At 41.2% G+C, this 22,309-nt stretch overlaps 2 protein-coding genes across 11 annotated transcripts in view; one reads left to right on the forward strand and one right to left on the reverse strand.

Moving 5' to 3' along the window:
• Window positions 1-2,714: 2,714 nt before the first annotated feature.
• Window positions 2,715-13,509, reverse strand: LOC306965904 (pleckstrin homology domain-containing family A member 1-like). 10 transcript variants are annotated; one of them, XR_013793076.1, is made up of 15 exons: window positions 13,433-13,506; window positions 10,048-10,223; window positions 9,159-9,215; window positions 9,042-9,087; window positions 7,967-8,064; window positions 7,747-7,878; window positions 7,476-7,616; window positions 7,306-7,374; window positions 6,866-6,930; window positions 6,715-6,778; window positions 6,479-6,568; window positions 5,528-5,601; window positions 4,944-5,018; window positions 4,283-4,536; window positions 4,061-4,202 (listed from the first exon to the last, which is right to left on the reverse strand). XR_013793076.1 is itself a non-coding variant. In XM_079560488.1 (14 exons), exons 2-14 carry the CDS (start codon window positions 10,186-10,188, stop codon window positions 3,992-3,994), a joined length of 1,260 nt encoding a protein of 419 aa, XP_079416614.1. In that variant the 5' UTR covers window positions 10,189-10,223; window positions 13,433-13,509; the 3' UTR covers window positions 3,852-3,991. The 10 variants fall into 10 exon arrangements, 6 of the variants coding, with proteins under 6 accessions (XP_079416615.1, XP_079416614.1, XP_079416612.1 ...); XM_079560488.1 differs by lacking the exon at window positions 4,283-4,536 and having other exon boundaries at window positions 3,852-4,202; window positions 7,476-7,613; window positions 13,433-13,509; XM_079560486.1 differs by lacking the exon at window positions 4,283-4,536 and having other exon boundaries at window positions 3,852-4,202; window positions 13,433-13,507.
• Window positions 13,510-14,668: 1,159 nt separating this feature from the next.
• Window positions 14,669-22,309, forward strand: part of hnrnpll (heterogeneous nuclear ribonucleoprotein L like) — an 8,610-nt gene continuing 969 nt past the window's right edge. Inside the window, 14 exon segments of the mRNA XM_079559385.1 lie at window positions 14,669-15,157; window positions 15,591-15,709; window positions 17,460-17,569; window positions 18,822-18,949; window positions 19,023-19,108; window positions 19,188-19,284; window positions 20,317-20,389; window positions 20,469-20,594; window positions 20,696-20,721; window positions 20,727-20,784; window positions 21,620-21,691; window positions 21,762-21,979; window positions 22,097-22,218; window positions 22,291-22,306. Coding sequence (XP_079415511.1) covers window positions 14,918-15,157; window positions 15,591-15,709; window positions 17,460-17,569; window positions 18,822-18,949; window positions 19,023-19,108; window positions 19,188-19,284; window positions 20,317-20,389; window positions 20,469-20,594; window positions 20,696-20,721; window positions 20,727-20,784; window positions 21,620-21,691; window positions 21,762-21,979; window positions 22,097-22,218; window positions 22,291-22,306 — 1,491 coding nt within the window. The 5' untranslated portion in view covers window positions 14,669-14,917.

Raw genomic sequence — 22,309 nt, forward strand, 5'->3', positions numbered from 1 at the left:
AACTCAGTTGTGGAAAAAGGAGTGGTTTAGACCACTGCGAGTTAATAACGTTCACACTGCCTAATTGTTTTTAGAGAGAAATTGTAAAATGACACTTTCAACTTGTCCTTGGCTGTTCAGAACAAAAAATGGACAAGGATAGGTAAACCAGGACCATCGACTGAAGTACTATGGAAGATTGTTAATTTAGTATTTCTAATGTTTGAGGTAGTATTGCCTACAGCAGGGGTAGGCAACGTCAGGCCCAGGGGCCAAATCCAGCCCTCCAGCATAGAACCTTTGACCCTCAAGATTAAGATGATTTGAGTGGTATTGAAGATGAGATTATCAAACAAATAAGAGATCAAATGGCTGTTAAAATAATCAAAATGTGAGAGATACATACAATTCTTTCAACATTTCCAAACAGAACAACCAATTAGATCATGTACTGTATACAATGCTGGCATTTGTAGAAAGAGGTGCTTTACTTTGGGCAAAATTGGAAGGTTCAACCCTTGGTCTTTTACAATGAAGAAAATAGTAGAAGGCTAGTTGAATAGGGTTATGATATTACTACATATACAGTATAAACATGACATATTTAACTATGTAGTATAGCATTATGTCTTTTTGTACTTGTCAGTAAATGTATTTATAGGCCTACGTAGGTTCTAATTTGTTGAATAAATATACCATTATATAGGCCTAAAATGTTAATAATATAAATACAATTGAATACAGATATATTGTATTGTTGGAATGAGCGTCATGCTGACTTTGCTGGTGCTACGGGAGACCCCGCAGTTATGTGGCTTTTACTTATGGCCTCTTGGTGAAGAGGTGAACAATCAACCCCTGTTAAGTTTACACGTCTGCAGTGAGCTGTAAAAAACGTCCGTAAAATGTCCCGGGACAAAGTGATTGATTATGGACAGGGTTCTGTAAGGGACTTGTGCTTTAAAGTCCAAAATAGAGTCCATTTTTTGAAACCTAGTGTGGACATAAAATCTCAAGGCACCCCGGGATGTTACAGGAAGCAGAGCTAGACTATAAGGACTTGCCAGACGGTAAACAGTAGCCTGCAGTTAGCATGATTTGATGGATAATGCCATGTGTTAACCGTTTGAGCAGTTCTATAAATCATTTCAGTAATAAAACCCCCAGGGTAATTAAGCGCATAATAGGGCATAAGGAGGGTATGGTGGGAAAGTATGCGGATGAGAACTACCCATGACTGAATAAGAAACACCCATTCTGAGGTGGAGGCAGTGGCAGAGAGTGTAGCAGGGATGAGCTGCCACTGAGGTTTGTGTGATCTCCAGTCTGAGAGAGCGGCTGTGTCTGAGGCCCCTGAGAACCATAACCATAACCGGCTTTCCACAAGTATAGGCCTAAATGAAAGGCTGCATGTACTAGTCTGTGGGACGAACAGTGCCGTGATGAAAGTATCTTTCACAAGATATGTCAGTTTAATTAGGCTTTGTGCTTTTACAGATGAAATTAAAAACATGAAACATATGAGGGACACACATATACCACGCTGTCATTAGTTGCCAGTATGGAAACCCTAGATTTTTTGCATAGCACTGGGGTTCTGAGACTGTTTCTCAAACCTAAATACCACCTTATAAAATATTTCACTTTCCAAGAAGGCCTAAACCAATATCTCATAACTTAAAGCCACATCGCGCAACATTTCACGCTATAAATAAAACAAAATAAGAGCATTTATTTGATTACATATGTATCTATTGTTGAAAAATATGAAATAAATAAGTAAGTAATGAACAAACATGAACAAACATGTGGTTGCCGCTCACCTCTCCTCAGACCTGACTGTAACGTTACTTGGAGCGAAATGTTCGAAATGTTCAGCCCGTCTTCATGGAGATGTTGATTAAAGGCAGCTGCATGACATTGCAAAAGGTTATATCCTCATTCAAATTCATTCTTTGATGACCCACTGCAAAAAAACAAAAACACTTTTCTGTCAGGCTAGTTACAAGTATGATATGTAGCAAATGCAACAGTATAATCCAAAATGTTGCGCTGTGTGCCTTTAAGTAAAAAAGGTTCCAAAGCAGACACACAACTAGGTTGAACCCAGGTGTATATTTAAAAAAAAAAAAAGCATTACTGAGGCACACATGGAATTATAAATTAAGTCTAAGCGGCCCAATTACCAGATTGAGAACTACTGCTTGTGCTACCAGGTTGGATGTGACGCATGCTCTGTTGCAGAGGGAGATGCCCCAGAACACCCTCTGTGATGCGGCCTTATATTTCCATTTTTATTTATTTTTTACAGTCTAAGGTATAGATAGATCTACTACTGCAAACTACTGTGTCCGAGCTGTAGACATTGATATTTTGGTACTGGTCAACGTCACTTTAATATGGGGTTCTTACTTACAATTATTTGGCTTTCATTTGTAAAGTGTACAGCTCCCCAACATTATCCACTTACGGTTTTCTTATATAACTATCCGCTTCAATTACGTGTAATAAAAAGAAAATTGGGCAGAAACTGCGTAGTGAAGCGTCACCTTTCGCCACAAGGGGGCAGCGGCGGTCACGATGAGATAAACTGTTTAGACTGACTGGCCATTTTAAGCACTACATGGCACCATGATTGTAGTCCTGTCCCTGAACGCTTTGGTAATGTCTCGTTTTCTCTCCACAGTCTGCTTGAGCTCAGAGAGTGTTTGGAGATCAGAAGAGCACACGGCGACACATTTGCAGTGTTTATTTCTTTCAAGTCATCCACAAAATAAATAGACACAGTTCCAATAAAATGACATCAGACAGAGATGGAGTTGTTCAACTTTTGCGTAGTTATAGAAAAGCGGACACTAAAATATTAAAAGCATCAAGGGGAAATTACAGAGGGGTGTTTGAAGCTGCCTGTTGCTGCGTAAACCTCTGCTATACTACAGAAAGTCAATGAAAAGTAAAAGCGCACAGCTTAGTTTTTCCACACAGCCTTAAGGAACACAAAGTGGTATTAATACAACAGAAGTTAAGCTGAAAAGATCTTTAGTTTCAATTGAAATGATTGAAGTTGCAAATAAACACATATTAGCTTCTATTATTCATCAGTATCATATACGAAGTTATGATAAAAAACGAAAATGTAAGGCTTCAGATTTCGCAGAGAATTTTCTCATCTACCAAAAGAGACAAAAAAATTCACTCCTCACTGTGAATGCTACTTTACACGAGTTTACACACAACATATTAACTTGATACTATTGGTATTTAAAATCACAAGCAGACATAGTTTACTACGTAGTATTTGTCCTAACTCAGTCCATATAGATTTGTAATAATTAGCACTGGAAACAACTGCTGGTCAACATTTCAGTATGGAGCCATATTTCAGGCTTACAATATTACATTACTTCTAGTGCTAAAATATGGTGTTTGTGACAAGACAATACAGTACTTGAAGCTCAAGGAATAAAGTGGAAAATACGCATATCAGGAGATGGTGGTATTCTTGAGTGTTTTATGACAACTTGCATACAAATTCAGACAGCCCCTCCACTTCACAAAGAATGATGGTTGAAGCATTAAAATCCCTTATTGTCCCTGAAGCACACAAGTCATTTTGAAGACATTTTTTTGGTGCTATGACAGAATACAAGTCTCACTAAATTCCATTGGCACATGAAAATGAAAATAGGCTTTTAAAACAACACTAAGTAAGGTAATAAATACACTGTTTTGACTGTAAGAGGACAGGCAATGGTGATGAATGATGGTTTATAGAGATGCTACGTTCACCCGGAGGACTTTTCCAAATGGAGGATAGTGTACAGTTCCAAAATATACGCACCAATAATTCAGTAAAAATTAGGAATCCGCTGCAGGGCTCAGACCAGACTCACAGGAAGGTCAGCGTCATCTAAGTTTAGGGGAAGTTCAGGCATTTGAGGCTCAAAGCTGCTCCTCCGTCGCCACGGTGACTCTTCAGACTGGGCGACAGGGGCTGATGGTTGTTGGCACGTCACTTTGCCAGGCGCGTCTCTTGTAGGGACAGGCGTGCCGGCACACGGCTGGGCCGGGGCAGCAGGCTCATGAAGTGCTCGCTGTCCCACGCCAAGCTGTGAGCGTGACCCCCACTCTGGGAAACATGGTGGCACGGCAGATAAGGGCGAGCGAGGGAGGGGGGGACCCGCGGGGGTACGGTAGAATGCAGTGGCGCGGCCGCTGTTTTCCTAAATATTGAAAAAGTAAATATTAGTCTGAGTGACCATTAGTCAAAGGTGACAATGTCCTGAAATAACAGATTACAGACTTGGGTTAGCGTGAGCGGCCAGATGTGGCTTTAGTAACGCTGATACTGAAGCCTGGATACATCTGGAAGTGAAGAAGTTAGCGGAGGAGATGGTGGGAGCAGTGGTAGTAGAAGTAGTACAAGCAGGAGTATTAGAGGTAGAAGGAGTAGTTGTAGTGTCAGCAGGTTCTCTGGTTTTATTCTCAATAGGTTGCAAAGGAAGTGATTGGTGAGTGCCCATCATTTCATAGCTTTTCATTGTCAGATTTTAATCTCTGAAAAAGAAAACAGTAACGAGTAGAGAGAAGATAAAGTAGAGCAGAAGCACAAACGCAGTGGTTAATAAGCTTGTGATGTTGGTTAGACTCAGACAGACATTAAAGCACATTTATATATTCTTCTGTTTCCCTCTGTAAAGTTTGTTGTGGCTTTTGATGGCTATGGCAAAAGTTAGTGACCGGACAATACAAACACAAGAATAACATGATATTCTGCCATTCCTGATCTGCCTAATTCTGCAAACATTTCTTCATTTTTCATTAGATGCACTACACAAGAGACACAGAGAAATGTCTTATTTTACCATGCATTTCAAAGCTATTGCTTGAGAGCACACAGAGCCATAATAAGTTCAGGTATGTTTTTACATAAGTGACCAGTATGAGAAGAGAGAGGAACATACAGGCAGCGGACGGGAGGAAGGAGGAGAGATAAGCAGGATGTCACACATCTAAGACAGGTACACAGCTGCAGCAGGCTGCAGAGAGGGCACCACACAGAAGACACAAGGGACAGGTAATATACAAGTTAATACATTATACAAGGCTTTAGCTAGCCATGCAAAAACATGCACTTAAAGCAGATATTGCTTTAGGTCGTACTGTCAAAATGAGGGAGAGGAAAAGGGTAACACTGTAAAACAAATAACGAATGCCTTTTGAGCTCCTGCGTGACTCGATTGTACGCTGGTTTAAAAGAGGCCAATTGTTTGGTTGAGAAACAAAAGTAAAAAAATAGGTTTAAGCTCAGCAGAGTGGGCAACAAGCATGAGGACAATGATGAAGAGACTGAATGATACAAGCCGCGAGAAGAGGAACGTGGGAGTACTTGGGTTATCGCAGCCAAAGTCAGTGGGTGGTTATTGGAAAGCATCAGATTTGCATCTGATCGGCTCCTATCGTCTATACCACCACAGCGTGCCAGCCAGGGAGTGGAAAGTTTAGAGTGGGCTTTAGTTTAAAGGGGGATTTATAGTAGCTGACATACGTGCTGCTGCACTCCCCGATTCGGGACGTATACCTCTGTAAACAGGGGTTCGACAGCCGTCTGGCCTGCCGCATCTGCAACAACACAGTGCAAAGCAGGATTAGAGCAGGTGTCCGCCCGTCACAGGAGCACGAGGGGGAGATTGGGACAATGAAACAGATAAAAGGAAGAGGTCGGGAAGAATGCGAATAGAAAGAAGAGAAGCATTTGACCTGAGAGGTCAGGTGTTTTCTGTCCACAGTTCTGTGGCATCAGTGCACATCTACACAGCTGTAACCCACTGAGGTATAGTGGGTCAACTGTTGTATTGTGTGAGCACTGAATAAACACTGCAAACCAAAAGACAGTAGGGATGAGGAACCAGGCTGTAGAAACAGATGCATGCAGACACCATTTGATTAGATCCAACACATGCCGTCTTTGTCGAACTGTATTATAAGTTGTGTGCTCAGAATCATTTACCTAAATTTGTTGACCTTCAATGGCCATGTTTATATGTTTGTAAATCGTTAGCCACATAGCATCACTGCCTAAGTCGTTTTGTATTGTTAAAATGGCAATAAGAGAAAAACAATGAGTTTCCTATAAAACGTCTTTTTACATGTTTTCCAAAATCAAAACAAAAATGAGTTAGGCAATTATGCTATGTGGCTAACGAAATGTATATGTATATTTATATAAACCTCTAAATTTTCAGAATCATACACATGTTCAACACTTTTCCCCCCCCCCCCCAAGTGTCTTAACATTCATGCTAATGAGCTATAAGGAAATGGAATGGCATCAGCAGCCTAAGTGTGTGTTCACATTTATTGGTCCAAAGGGCTTGGGGTGCTTCAGAAGACAGTCCACACCTGTGTTGATAAGGTTACTCTGAGCTCTGTGAACTGGTGTGATGAACTGAGACTGGAGCAGCGTTCACGTGTGTGGTGTGAGTGGGTTGATACATACTGTAGCAGCAGATCTTCCTGGTCCTCGTTGGGCAACAATAGCCCCTGACACAGCCTTAATCCAGCTGTGCATCTCCTCTGGACTGTCGGCCTGGAGGAGAAACAGACAGTTAGAAACCATAGTGAAAACCACCTTAGTACAAAATAAATAGGACCCGCTATGCGGGCGGATAGCAACTTAATGCAAATAATGTACTCCACACAAACAGCAGTTTAGTCCTCGTTCTTAGATCATACCTGTATGTAAAATGTCCGAGATGTGGTGACGACTTCAAACAGATTGTCTCTCATCATTATATCACTACAACAAAAGAGAGAATGTTTATCTAGCCACAGTTAAGACCAGACCAACAAAAGGCATTTATGTATGTTGAGCCATGTCACATACCTCTGTTTGCACTCTTGGACTTTGTGAACTTCTTTAAGTGGAATCATTCTGAGAGGCTCCTTTTCCTAGTGACACAAATAATATTTTAATAACAGTTTGAGCATGAACAGGGAGCTCCACATTAGCAAGAACCTAAACTATCCTGATCCAGTCAACTGAAGTAACAGTAGTGTGTTGCAAGTCAAGAAAGACAAATAGAAGAGGGCACTGTATAGGATGTCCTGTCATGTAAAGTCTTCAGGTCCAACTCAGAAGCATAAAGGGCAGAGGGGTGAAAAGATGACATGTGATGACATGTATTGTGAATGCAAAGAATCTCATTTACTAAAACCTGTCACAACGTGCTGGCACCAGTCTAACATTTAAACTTTTGAATATTATGCATATTTTACCACCAAAATTTAAAAATAAAGCTACTTAAATTTAATTAGTGCAATCACCAAGTCTGATTTGAAGTAGCTCATTGCGTTTTCCTCGAGGAGGAAGTAGCGTCGTTTCCAGTTTCTCATCTGGGGGGAAAGAAAAGAAACCAATTCCTTCACATCCAGGATAGACTTGATACACGTAGCTATTTGAGAGTAACAGAGTTTGCAAAGCAGCAGAATCTTACCACAGCTCCTTGCTTGACACAGTATCCAGATTTGATGACAGTGTGTTCCTGAGAAGGCCTCCCCAGGAAGTATGGCAGCTGACTGAGAGAGCGCTGCATGGCCTCATGATCGGCTTTCTCTGCTCCATCTCCCCCTTCCTGCTGGACACACGTTAAGGTCACTTCATTAACAGCCCTACCTGGTTTCTTTTTAATTCAAGTAATGGTACAAAATGTGTTGGTTTTTTTCTCCTTTAGTATCGTAAACTCATTTGAGGGAAAGTATTTTTACTTGTGTCTGCGTAACAATGGGGACTCCTCCGATAATGTCTGTTCTGTAAGAGACTTGTTTCTTGGTTCCTACGACATCTGGCAAACTTCTCTGGATCTCAGAGTTGTGCTGGGCGTCAGTTGACTTTGGCACCTGGAACATTGGGCATACGCATTATCCATAGACAGATTATTTCATACAAGCGGTTGTTCTGAAGCACTGGCCACTGTGTAGGTCTTACAGTGATCTTGGTAGCTTTATTGAGAGAGTTGACCCAGTCCACAAGGTCCTGCTGGTCATTGGCTTGAAGGAAGAACTTTCTCATTCCAGCATTGATCACTGCCACATTACAAAACAACAATTAGGAAATGTTAAAAAATACACAAGATAATGGATTGCAGTGAATTAACTGTGAGCACTAGTTTTCCATGTTTGATAGCAGACACTGGACAATATTCCTCAGATTGATTCGCATCAGTATGTAATCTCATAAAAATCATAATAATGGGTCACTAAAGCTGCAACTAAAGCACGCCCCAAACTGTGAATAAGCTTAAGACGAATGCAATGAAAGAACTTGGGTCAGAGAACGATTGAGATATTCTCTTCAAATTTCCTAGTGCTGCAGCCTAAACCGTCTTTGTGTCTTCTCCATTTCCTGTCTTTACTGGGGGAATAAATTACACGAACAAATGACTGGTAAAAGTGGTGGGAGTGAGCAGTAAATGCTACTAAATGCATAGTTGGTGGTACAATAGTGCTCATTTTTCCAGCTCCTGGGCTATGCGTTGCATGTAGTGAGGATTTTTCTTTTGCAGTAGCTAAAATTGAAGATAAATGAGCATCCAGTACACACACACCTCAGAGTGTTTATATCTATAGGGAAAAGACATGTTCTATATTTTCTTGATTTTGCAATGTGTGCCTGTGTTGCCATGTAAATACATTTCTACAAATGTGAGTTACAGCGACGATGTAATTGCCGCAGTTCAAGTACAACAATGCCGCTACACAGCTGGTGGCTCTTGTCACATGACTTTAAGGTTGTGTTGTTCCAATATTATTTCTTCCAGTCCAATACGATACTTGGGCTCAAAGGAGCTGCTGATACTAAAACCAATCCAATACAGTGGGTCATGAATAAAAACAGCAAAGCCTGTTGAAAAACGCTAAGCCTTTGCCCTCTCTTTAGTTTCACACTTTAAATGTGTTTTTGTATTGCAAGCACTGAATTGATTCTATCCAACAAGTCAGATGTCAGAAAGAAAAACCTAACCCTAACCATAACCCAAACGAAGTGTTTTGCATCTCCTTACCAAAGCAGAACTCTGCCTTGGGCCTCAGCTTAGTGGCATCGCTGACCTGAAAGAGACCATGCATATTGTGAAGGGAAAGTACAGCATTATCATTCACTCCCTTGTTACTGTGGTTACCTTAGAGATGTAGGTGAGTTTTAAGGAGCCTACACACTCTGCTCCCAGCGGCAGGTTCTGCAGGACAAGGATAAAAGATTTTAATAGATGGAACCTATCAGACTTTTTATTTGGTAAAGTGGCTACATTTTGTTCTAATACAGATAATAGACCAACCAAATACATGTCAAAAATGTAAAAAGCATTTATTTTATTATTATTGAAATAGTTCTGTAAAAAAATAATTTAAGCAATTGCTTAAGTAAACAGTAAAACTTGTACAGTGCACTCTATCTTAATATTGAAAATTAAATTACTTTTTTTTTTAAAGATTTTAAGTGGATGGTTGACATTTAACATTCATTTTTAATGCTTATAAACTATAAAAAGAACAGACATATCAATTATTAAAAATCCCCACACTAAAGGGTTTATTAATACTTTATGCAAAAGTGCACTTAAAATTACCACATCATTCTGTGATTTCAGACCAAGTACAAAGAACGTTGCAACAATGGTAAAGGTCAGGTGTGGACACAAACTCTGGCAGTGTATGGAGAAACATTAATAGAAACAGAAAAACAGTGCATTTGTGCTTCACTGCAGTGGTTCACAACTGGGGGGTGGGAATCCAAATGTGGGTCACGGAACCATTTGCAATTTCAATATTTACTGAAAGTACAAAAAACACTACCTGAGTCTGTTGAAATAAGAGTCGCTGATTTGGATCACGATTTTCAGCTTTTTAGGCTCTTACAACAATAATCCTACATTATACATTGCACTTAAATTAAATGTATATTTGGGTCGCTGCTTGTCATCCTATGACGATGGTGGGTCCTGTTGAGAACCACTGCTTTACCGTATCGTGGCAATATGCAGCAGAGCTGGCAGTGTCCATGTCCTTTACCTGTGGGTTGTCCATGAACCAGACCAGGCTGCCCTGCTGGGTGTCCAGGATGAAGTAGCGACGCAGGAACTTGCCGCTGTTCTCATTTTCCTCGATGTCCAGGAAACCACAGATGCGGTTCTGCCGGTCCACGTAAGGCATGGGTGAGTGTGGGGAGCTCTGAACTCAGACAAAGCCTACAATCAAGATGATCATTTAGTCATTCTGGTGTATTTTGTGGCTAGATTGTATCGTATATGAGCGAGCACACTTCACTGCTCCTTGCCAATGGATCATTTCACCCAAACCACAAACACGTCTATTTCTTCTTTCACCATTTTGCCCCGTCATTCCCTCCTATTACACCAACGGAAATCATTTACTTTGTGCTTTTCTAGCTCTCCCATCCGCTCCATCCTCCCTTTCCCTCTTTGTCTCTGTCTGTGCCACCTCCTCCCAGTTCTCGTGATCCCATTTGGCAAGCCTCTGACCGGCCCCCACTGTCTCCTCCTTTAACCTTCACAGCTGAGCATCCCCTCCAAAATAAAAAAAGACACACAATCATGTTTCCATCCCGAAAAACAGGTCTCCACCGTTGGCCTGTACAGACATAAGCTACATAATAATGGTACATGTATAATTCACAGCGTCAAAATGGCTATTCTAGTCAAATTATGGTCAATACTTCAGGTAGGGCTGCACACATACAGGCTGCACACAATCACAATATTAAATAGCGGTGCTAAATGTTGCGCTAATATTATTGTCGTTATATTTTCCTAAACTAGATTTCAACAGTGTGTTTTAGGGCTGCACAAAGCAACGCAAAAAATATTGTATTGTGATATTAGGTGATGCAATATCTGTTTAGCAAGAAGCCACTATATATCGCAATATCACAGAAGCCTTCATCTGACTGGGCTCCAAACTTTTTTTTTGCAAACTTAGCATTGAACTTATAAAATGTGTAAAAGTTAAACACATTTACTAACCTAGTTCAATTTTAGTCTTGTTTTGATCCTGACGTAGTGTTTCTTAAGTCTTCTGTTGACACAATTTGATGAAAAACTAGTTATGGACTATTGAGTATATAAATATAAGCCGCACCAGCAACATTTTTATTTTATTTTTTTAATTTTCCAGAAGAACTTTTTTTTCCATACTGAGATATGTTCTTACCTTAGCTTAAATGAGTTGATGTGTACCTGTCTGATCAGTCACGCAAAACGACCAAAGATTTTGTTAGCATTTGGCCTCTCCCAGTATATTCCTATAGCTCCAAACGGGGGGTGAAGTTAGAAGCGACCACGCTCTTCCACGGGCACACACAAAGAAAGGTACGCATCAACTTGTCTAAGCTCAGGTAAGAACATAGCTCAGTATGGAAAAACGGTGGCCTGTTCCTTTAAAGTGTGTTATGAACTTGAATTATATTATTCTTTAAAGGTGCGTGTGTTTGGTGAAGCCGAAGCGCTGCGCCGCGTTTAATTACAATGGAACATATAGTGTGAAATGGCGATACTGCACAACCCTCTTCTATATCGCAAGTTACTTCAATATCGTTCAGCCCTAGTGTGTTTCAGTAAACATCTTACCATTACGAGTGTATGCGTAGTTAGGTTTTTCAGCTTCGACACAAACATTAGGCGGCAAACTCAATATTTAATCACACTATTTGTCAGGAAAATACTCATATTATTCAAAAATTGTTTATCCTGCCTACACAGAACAGAACTTTATTGAAGGTTGTTAGTTAACAGAAAAGATGCAGAGGAGAATCACTGAGCAAGTTCCACTTAATTAGGCACAAGCAGTCTTTATTAAGAATAAATTGTATTCCTGTCATGTTTAGCAGAAGTTGAAATGTGTGACTGAGAATGTGTCTTGGTAAGCACGGATAAAGGCCGTCTTTCTGCAGGCCTCTGTGTGGGTGGAGGGGGGCAATGATGGGACAAAAGGCCTGCTTGTTGTTGTGTGTAGACTTTGGGAATAGAGGAGAGCAGCACTGTCTCAGGCGATCTTATCTGACACAGAAACATGTGAATACAGTCGGCGGCAGCAGTCTGCATTATGTAGTGAGACTGTATGAATATGCCATTGAAATAGCAACTTAAGGCATCAGTCTATGAGTGTGACCTCGAATTGTCAAAAATGGCTAACTCCTGGGAAACTAAACAAACTAACTTAACCTAACCCTAACAAATTGTTACAAATGATGAAACAAATTAGATTAACATTGAATTTAATTCCTAACAGCTAAATTTAACATTTATTTCCCAAAAATCTGCTAAACAAACTTGTACAACAGAAGCAAGACAGGTTTACTGTGGCCCATCCCAGAGTAGAAAAGCGTCACAGATTCCTGTAAATGAACAATGTAAAGACAATAATGACGACTTTAAGCAATTCCTCTGGTCGGTAGAGCACATTGTGACAGAGTCAGGTTACCTCCACACTGCATGATTCAGTATCACATATCAGCAGTTAGCTTTGTCAGCTGTTGACATGGCCTCACTTAATGGTGTGAACGCAGTGACAACAGTTTATTATTCCAGCAGATGTTTAACTAATGTCATAAAAAGATAAACATTTACTGTAATTCCACGAGCAAAAATACAACATCGCTAGTGATAGAGTTGAAACTCAAAGAAAGTGTGCATTATAATATTAGGGGACTGTTTACATCTGCTGGGGCCACTGATCTGTCATCACTTGCAGACAACTGGCTTCACACTGAGTGGACAGGCCATAAAATAGAAAGGGTCAGCTGTTCAGGGTGAAAGTACTTAGATCCTCAGCAAATCAACAATTTCTCGATCATAGCAGAGAGCAAACCTTAACGGTAGTGCACTTTTATAAGATTGTAAAGCCCACGCGATTCACGTAAACCCATGGCCCCTACGTAGTATCGCCACGCACAATTGTAAGTTAATTCACGTGTTAAAGCAGGAACTGTCCTTACTAAATAACATCTCATTTTGACATTTTCAATCTGTAGTCATGTCTCTGGCGTGTGTTTGAAACGGACACAAACAAAGAAGAAAGTGCTACAGTCAACTTAGCAGCAGCATCACAACTACTGCTAGTTAGCCCACTGACAAACGACAGCTAAATGTCGAAAATGGCAGAAAACCTGCAGCGCAGACTTCAATAACACTGGAAAACTGCTGGGTCAGTAATTGAGTGTTTAAAAAGATGGACACTTATTGCGAACAACAAGCAACCTGTGTGCAAGCCCACATTTATCAAGTGTTCAAATGAGCCACACAAGTTGAGTCAAGGTAACTACGCTAGGCTAACACCGCGGCGATGCCTTTTGTGGCGAACATCTCCCATTGTACGTTTAACATTGAGGACGTCTGTCTGTCGTTTTCCGTCTCTTCCACAAAATTCCCGTCCAACTTACCCAACTCCTGCCCTTCGAGTAGTAAATTGTGCTTCGAGGTCTGCTGCCTCTCAGCCCATCTCCACCATGATCCCAGGCTCACACAGCAGTGCTCTCTCCGCTCGGGCTCAGGCTGGTGGGTGTGAAACGAAGATCGTCTGTAGTTGAGATGGACGAAAATGTGCCGAGACCCTCTGCCCTCCCCATCCAAATTGAGTCCAATGCCTGCGTGGGTAAGTGTGTTTCCTGTGTCATTCTACCTCTGTGCTTCACCTTCACTCTGTCATTCTGTAATTCGAGATGAGATTGGTAGAATGTTTCATAGGACAGAGTGAGAGCTCATACTTTTCATAAATGATCTCAAACTCGAAGTATGTTTTTGGACATTTTGGCAAGTGTGGCAAGGAAAGTGTGTCTTGCGCCCTCTAGTGTTCTCATAAACGTACAACATCCCTAGGCTACTGGGTCCCAAACAAAGTGGAGTTGCGGACCCCTCAGATGGTCGCGAGGGCTTGGGTGGGGGTCCTCAGATGATCTCAAGGTGAAACAAAAAGAAAAATGTTACTGTTTTTTAAGTATATCTTTGAGTGTAAAACAGCCTATAGTTTGTGAAATCCATTCAATAAACCGTTTAAATACATAAACTTGATTTTAAAATGGTTTTTTTTCTGCCCTAACGTAGCAAAAGAGTCAATAACATTAATCAAAGGGCGTCCCTGAGTTGTTTACGTGTCAATTTTGGGGGTTCCAGCTGATAAAGTTTGGGAAAGTTTGCTGATGGGTGGACAAACCAAAGATCATAAGCTATAACGCAACAACAACAACGATGATAATAATGATAATAATAATAATAATAATAATAAGAAGAAGAAGAATAAGAAGAAGAAGAAGAAGAAGAAGAAGAAGAAGAAGAAGAAGAAGAAGAAGAAGAAGAAGAAGAAGAAGAAGAAGAAGAAGCTATATTTCATTTACCATACTGAGGGATATGTGAAAGATCAATATATTATCAATATATTATTATAAGTGAAGGCTTCCAATTAGAAAATAAAACAATCATTGAGACAAAATGACCTAATTGGTAGGAGTGCCATTGCCGAATGCATCTTGCGCGTGTAGGTGTAGGATATCTATTTTGCGCATTCTGCGGCAGGGGCACTGTGATGAGGAAAAAAATGCAGAACGTGCTTTTGTTGACGCATTGACTCGAACCAATTAAAGCCTGTTTCTGTGAGATTCGGGAATGGATTGACCAATCAGGTTTGGAGGCGGGAGGCGTTTGGCGCACTCTTCAGACCCACGCACGTCGTAAAATCGCTGCCTGTGTCTACCTGACAGCGGAACACGACTCCGGTGTTTTAGTCATCGAAATTTAGAGGATAGAGCGGTCACAGTGTTCAGAAGCATAACGTACCCGGCGTGCAGAGCAGAACAGTTCGGTCTCATAAATTTGCTATTATGAAGAGGGTGTGAATAGGCCTTGCAGACAGGTCCTCCTGGTGCATCAGCATGTCCACGACGGACTTAAGCACTGACCACGAAGAGCAAGAGGAATACACCAGGGCCCCGAAGCGGCTCAAGACCGAGCGGTATGAAGCGCGTGAAAGAGCTGTCAGAGATGAGGCGAAGGAAGGAGAGGAGCTGGAGGAGGGGGAGGACTCTGACTCCAGCTCTCTGCCCGTAACCGTGGAGGCTGCTGCGGACGGCCGGGACCGCTGGACAGGCACTCAGCGTGGAGCAGCGCATAAGGTGACCAAATGTATCACAGCTAATCTGACCACAGGGTCCATGTGGATGGAAGTGGACATACTGTATATACTCAGAGACAACGGGGGAGCTCATAGAATAGTGTGCAGGATTAAGGCATCAAACCAAGTGTGTGTCTGTGTGTCTGTAGTAATGAGAGAAAATGTCAGGTAAACTGCCTTGTGATTGGTTCAAAAGGAAAAAAAAATTACAATATTAATAAAATTGCAATTTTCCCATCACCGCAATGAATAGAAAAAACACATTGTAGCACTACCTATTAAAGAAAAGGCTGGAGATAGGCACATGTGGAGATTCTCTGAGTCTGCCGTAATTTGGGCTGTGAAGAGGGAAAAGAATAAACTAAATGGACTGCATATTTTTAAGTCAACCACAGTTACCAGGTCCTGGTATTTATGCAGTAACTCTGTCTCAGGATAGTGGAGAAGACCTGCACCGCCTCTCTCCCAGTCCGGTGGTCCATGTCAGAGGGTTGTGTGAGGCAGTGGTAGAGGCTGACCTCATTGATGCGCTCCAGAACTTTGGGTCCATATGGTGAGTATGCTTACCAGTATATGTGACAACATGACAAAATGACAGGATTACTATTACATGACCAACACTACTAATTTCAGAAGCTGACTTGCACACCAGTAGCCACACTAATGGAATAAGTTTCTCTTACTCTTTGAAAATTAAAATTAATGAATTGAAATTCAGTATTGGCCTACACATTACCTACGCATTTGACAGGTTTAGTTTTCTTCTTATATATGTACAGTATATATACAATGAACAAACATTTGCCCCCATTTTCCATGAGCTGAACCCAAAGACATAAACATTTCCTACAAAACACCAATTTGTCTCAAATATTGTTCACAAATCTGTCTAAACCTATTAGTGAGCACTTTCCCTTTGCTGAGGTGTGGCATATCAAGATGCTGACAACATGAATAGGTTTGTCCTGGCTGTGCGAAATTGCTGGATTTTGGCAGGAACTGGAACACGCTGTTGAATACGCCAATCCAGAGCATCCCCAACATGCTCATTGGATGGCAAGTCCTGTGAGTGTGCTGGACATGCAAGAATTGCTTTTCAGCTTCCAGGAATTGGGTGCAGACCCTTGCAACATGGGGCCGTGCATTATCATGCTGCAACACGAGGTAATGGTCGTGCAAGAATGGCACAACAATGGGCCTCAGTATCTCGTCAAGGTCTCTCTGTGCATTCAAAATTGTCATTGTCCATAACATACACCCATACAATAACCCCACCGCCACCATGGTCCACTCGATTCACAACACTGACATCAGCAAAACCTTATCTTTGGAGACGGTTTATGACAATTAAATGAACATTTAATGCACGGGCAATAGTGCTTTTCGACTTTCATTAGGCCCAAAGCGCTATACGGCAAGTAACCAGTCACACTCTCATTCATACACCAATGTACGCAGACACTGGAGGCAAGGTGGATGAAGTGTCTTACCCAAGGACCGTCATCTTCAGGAGTTGGGATTCGAACCCCGACCTTCCGATCATGAGATGAACCGCTCTACCAGTTCTGCGCCACTGTCCTCTCAATGTATGGATGTCTCTAAGCCACTCCTACCAACCATCTGCCTGTTGTCGCTGGTATTGCACCACCAGATATCAGGCGAGAAGCAGCCACATTGGCTTTGGCGCAAGAGGCACAACAGTGAGTGAGCCACACTTCCACCACAGGGCTGTTGCTGACACCCCAAAGTATACTTATATCTCGCCGCCCCTTTACTGGCCAGACTTCTCCACACAACACCAGCTGGTTTGGAGGGGAACCCTGCTGCACCAGTTCATTAAGGACCCCACTGGATATACCAGGCCAGCACCTGCTGAGGATGGGACCACACTCAATCGCCTCAGGTCATGCGTAGGAGCCGCAATGCTGCCCAGTGTGATTATGGGAGTGGGAATCCATCACAAACCATGGACCCCATACTGACCAGCTGCCCAAAATACTGGCCACCAAATGACACCCAAGGTCTCATGGACCTTGACAACAACACCTTGGAATGGCTTTGCATCAACAGAGCTGACCATCTAAGGACACACAACAGAAGAAGAAGCATTTCAGTGTGGACATTTATTGTGGCCACCTGGGCAATATTCATGCTGTCTAAAAAGCATCTTGATATGCAACACCTGTCAGGTGGGATGGATTATCTTGGCAAAGATAAAATGGTCACTAACACAGACTTAGTACATGTTCTTTAAGAGTTAGTTCAAGGAAAATCATCTGAAAGCTATTCTCTCTGTGTGACAGCTATGTGATGATGATGCCATTCAAGCGCCAGGCCCTGGTGGAGTTCTCTGATGTGGAGAGTGCTAATCAATGTGTGTCCTCTGGAGCCAAGAAAACGGTGTACATTGCTGGTGAGCCATCATTTTATTTAGATTATGACAGGGGATTGAACAAAGACATTCGGAAGAATTTGGGAGTCATTTACTAAGTATACTAAAGTAGAGCTAAGAGCAAGTGCAGTTGATATTTGTGTTGTCTAAAAAAAAAAAAGCAAAGGCCTCAGCGCAGACTTAGTGCATGCCTGGGTCCTGATGAATGTGCAAACCAAGGCAATTTTGCCACAATAAGCTAAATTTGAGGCAAGGAAAATGCAGATGATTCCGTTTAGTGAGCGCAGTCGTATGTATCACCTCTATGTGAAGTAAAATTGCACGAGAAATTCGAACGTTGCAGATGCTGGTATAAACATTTGCGCAGAACATTATAATGCAGTTTGCGCACAAATGTGGCCTTCTAAACGTTTTCAAATGTTTGTATCTGGTTCATTTCCAAAGCTGCTGTCCATTAAAAAAGCTCCATGAGTCTGTCCCACATCCTTTTAAAGTACTTAAGATTCAGATTCACTTTATTAGCCATTTGCAGTGTAAAACTGTATTGGCAAAAGTGTGCAAGAAGCTCAAAGTGCACTGTCAACACATAAAAACACATAAAAAGCTTAATAGTAAAATGCTGTACAATAAAAGTCCATACAAAAAATTAAAGAGCCTAGTTTAAAGGGCTTTGTTTAAAGTCAGCTTGGGGAAAGAAACTGTTTAAATGGTGATGAGTAGAACATTTGACAGAGCGATACCTTCTCCCTGAGGGAAGCGTCTTAAAAAAGCCCTGTGCAGGCTCCTTACGAATTATGCAGGGTCCATGTACGATGGTAACGGCATAGGCCTATTGATGATACGTAACATGAGGAGGCACAAGCTGCATTTTAGTACTACTTGCAATTTAGCACCTGGCTTAGTAACTAACCCCCTTAATGTATCATCCAAAAAACAAAAAACTTGTTTTCTGTGGTGCTTTTCACCAATAACTCCTGGATGGCTTTAAAGATATAGAGGTTCTCTTGAGGAATATTACTGATGTGTGTTGGAAGATTATTTGAGGAACTACATGTTGGATATTCAAATAGGCGTCATAGATCCATGTTCAAAGCATTTTGTTATCTACAATGGGGGAGTGTGAACACTGTAAAGGAGGAGAATGATGCTGAAGTTAAAGCATCATTCAGAAAGGTCGAGCACTTCTCTTCAATATTAGACAAACAACCACCTACTAATCCTGCAAATTTACATCTTGTTTTATAATCTCCTTGGTGCTTTGTACTTTTAATAGGACAACAAGCGTATTTTAACTACTCCACATCCAAGAGAATTACCAGGCCAACTAATGCAGACGACCCCACTAGTGGCAACAAAGTCCTGCTCCTGTCTATCCAGAACCCTCTATACCCCATCACCACGGTAACCAGACTTCTCAGACACCTACAGTGTCAGTGAGGTGTGTGTATGAGACTGTTTCTTCTGTTGTGTGCAGGACGTCTTGTACAAAGTGTGTAACCCAATAGGAAACGTGCTCCGGATCGTCATTTTTAAACGGAATGGGATCCAGGCGATGGTGGAATATCCTTTTGCAGGACTGCCTTGAGTGTTTTTTGCTGAGTGCTGTGTGTGACGCGACTCCTTGACTGCACCATTTCAGATTTGAGTCGGTACAGTGTGCGCAGAAAGTCAAAGCAGCACTGAATGGAGCGGATATCTACGCAGGTTGTTGTACTCTCAAGATTGAGTATGCACGGGTGAGTATATTTAAGGTGTAACAAGAATGAAATAAATGTTGGCAGATTTTCATTTCATTCTTAACATTTTATTTTACTTTACACACACATAACATGTACTTCAAAATAAATCAGGATTTTCTAAGATACAGGTGCAAACCATGTGAAAACATTGGTTTCTTTTGGTATTTTCATCATCCTCATGTAAGAGTTTCATAAACCATTGTATTGGTAGATGGACGATGAATGTGAATTAAAAATAAACGTTTAAGTTTTCTATTTTTACAGGTCAAAAGAGTGATAAAGGCCAAAGGTTTACAAAGTGTTTACACCTAAGCTGTAATTAAGTGACTCATGTTTTGTTATTTACCGAATGATGGAAAGTCTTATAATTAAAAATCACAATACATGTTTACATTTTATTTTCAGTGTAACAGTAACATGTTGTTAGTGTTAGTTAGTGCTCGTGCTTCACGCCAAGAAGACCCAGGGTTTGATTCCTGGGCTGGCTGAGTGGGACCTTTCCGTGTGGAGTTTGTCTGTCTGCCCGGTGTCTGTGCAGGTTTTCCCTACCCTACTCCCTTTTCATGGCTACATTTTGGCGTGGCGTTTTTACATGCGTGAGTCCCATATGTGTTCATTAACATGCACTGTCTCATAACAGACAAAGTCATTGACTGGGCATAACATGAACAAATTCTTGTTGGCCTGGAAATGCATTTATGCTGTCGTCCAGGTATGTTCCCATGGATCTATAATGAAACTATTAGATCTGTGTTTTACAAAGGCATCAACTGACACATCTAAAAACAGTAAACTGAACTCACACTTCAGATTCTTTATGGTTCTCAAACTGTGGTGTGGGTACTTCTATTAGTTTTCTTTTTTTATTTCAAAGCAATTTATGTTTTGGTCCTTGTTTGGGGTAGTCCTTAAAGTAAGACCTGGTGCAGTGCTGTTATTGTTGTGTTTTGGATTTAGTAATTGTACAGGCTTGACAAACAATATGCCCAGCTACACCTTGATGTATTTAATTTGTTTCTTTTCTCACAGCCAACACGTTTGAATGTAATCAAGAATGACAATGAGAGCTGGGACTACACAAAACCATACCTGGCCAGAAGAGGTAAGTCAGACAGCCATAGTAGTGCATCAAACCAAGACTCCTGCACCTTTGTCCTTCTCCAATCAAACACTCTCATCAGCCAGCCCCAGAACCACTCACCAGCCTGCACCCGACCCATGCTATAGACCTAAACACTCAAGATCCTTCCTCAGACTGTCCTGCCCGCAACTTTGCTCCAACACCCTGGCCTTCTGTAACCTATTAGGTGCTAAGTTGTGCCGTTTTAAAGTACAGTATTATCTTTAACTTAACTCTACACGATGACTATATAAAAGTTTAACAACTCCTCGGTCTCCACTTTGTTAGGACTTGGAACAGTAAAACCCAGTTTGAGTGACAGCAGCTGAAAAATGTTCAGTGGAATATGCGTCAAATTGAAGGAAAAAGTGTCACAGGTAATGTTTGTTTCTGTAATGCCACCACCGCCATCCAATCAGCACTTTTATTTACTGTTTATAATTGTAAATTTACAGCATTATATTTTATTCATTTACACATCAGTGTTTGCTCCACCTCTCTATACTGTAACTACTGCGCTGCTTCCATAACCTGATGCTTCATGGTCTACTTTTGGTTAACAGTTATGGCCCAGATAGTCAAGGGGTTAAAGCTGCTGCACATACTCTAACCTCAGCATCATGGGTCTGATTCCTGTCTTTTATGGTCCCAGGGTCAGAAAAATGCAATAATAATGATCATAATAACAATCCCAATGATAAGTAAAACTGTATTGTATGTATTGAGTTTAAATGCAATATTTTTTGTTTGTCTAATATTGTTAGTTTTTGTCCTTAGAATTGCTTTTGATATTGTAAACTAGTGTGTTGGAAGGATGGTCCTGATGCTTTGCTAGGAGTTAGATTTTGAGTGTAGCGCTCATAATAACTTATCTCCAATAAGGGGGGAAGAAGATACACAAATGGTGTTGTTTAAATGTTTATTAGAAAGTTTGATATCCCAGTACAATCACCTTGACAAAACGTTCTACAGAACAATACAAAAATGTAATAAATTAAATAATAAACAGATTTCTTACTATTTTAGAAAAGCACAGCTCATGGCCCCTGCCAGTGGAACTGTGCCCTTTTGATGAGAGTGTTTGCAGGACTTGTAGGATCTTGAAAACATCTTTTTTTTTTTTATCAAAGTGGTCTAATCTACAAAATGTCTTTTTTTACAGGCTCCTCTTAGCTCTGGCCTAGCTATTTACTGACTTGCTATGTTTTTCAGAACGTGGAAAGGGTCGTCAGCGACAGGCCATACTGGGTGAACACCCATTATCCTACAGTGATAACAATTATGGTAAGATTGGTCAGTTATAAATACCAATTTTCACTGAGGAAATGGTGATATAAAGAGCCCACTTGTGCAGGTCCAATTGGCTCTTTGCTGCCTCTGCCAGGAAATGGCAGATATAAGCTCACCTCAGTGGATGTTCCGGACATGGTGTCGTACCCGCTGCCCCAATCATCCAGCCTGTACTCTGGCCAGCCCCCCAGTTCTGTTGCCATGGTGAGCGGCCTGCATTCCACTAAAATGAACTGCACTCGTATCTTCAACCTTTTCTGCCTTTATGGAAACATAGAAAAGGTATGTCTTCCTTACAAGTTATTACACATTGTTGCATCGCACATTACAAGGGTGGTGTAAAATAAAGTGACAATGACAGAAACAAATTGAATAAATTTGCACTTCTAATAATTGCAGGTGAAATTCATGAAGAGTGTTCCTGGCACTGCGCTCGTGGAGATGGGAGATGAGTATGCAGTAGACAGAGCCATCACTCACCTCAATAGCATTAAGGTGTTTGGCAAAAGACTCAATGTTTGGTAATACTCTTTTATCATTATTTGTGTGTGTGTATTTAAGAAGACTTTAGAACTAAAAATGGCTGTTGACAGTGTGTCAAAGCAGCATGCA

Source organism: Gobius niger (genome assembly GCF_951799975.1).
Source record: "Gobius niger genome assembly, chromosome: 7".
Lineage (NCBI taxonomy): Eukaryota > Metazoa > Chordata > Actinopteri > Gobiiformes > Gobiidae > Gobius > Gobius niger.

Coding starts and splice junctions, on each gene's coding strand:
- LOC306965904 (XM_079560486.1), bottom strand. CDS start 10,188: ATGCCTTACGTGGACCGGCAGAACCGCATCTGTGGTTTCCTGGACATC. Junction 6,569..6,714: donor CTCGGACATTTTACATACAG/GTATGATCTAAG, acceptor TTTCTCCTCCAG/GCCGACAGTCCAGAGGAGAT. Junction 5,602..6,478: donor CAGGAAGATCTGCTGCTACA/GTATGTATCAAC, acceptor GTGTTGTTGCAG/ATGCGGCAGGCCAGACGGCT.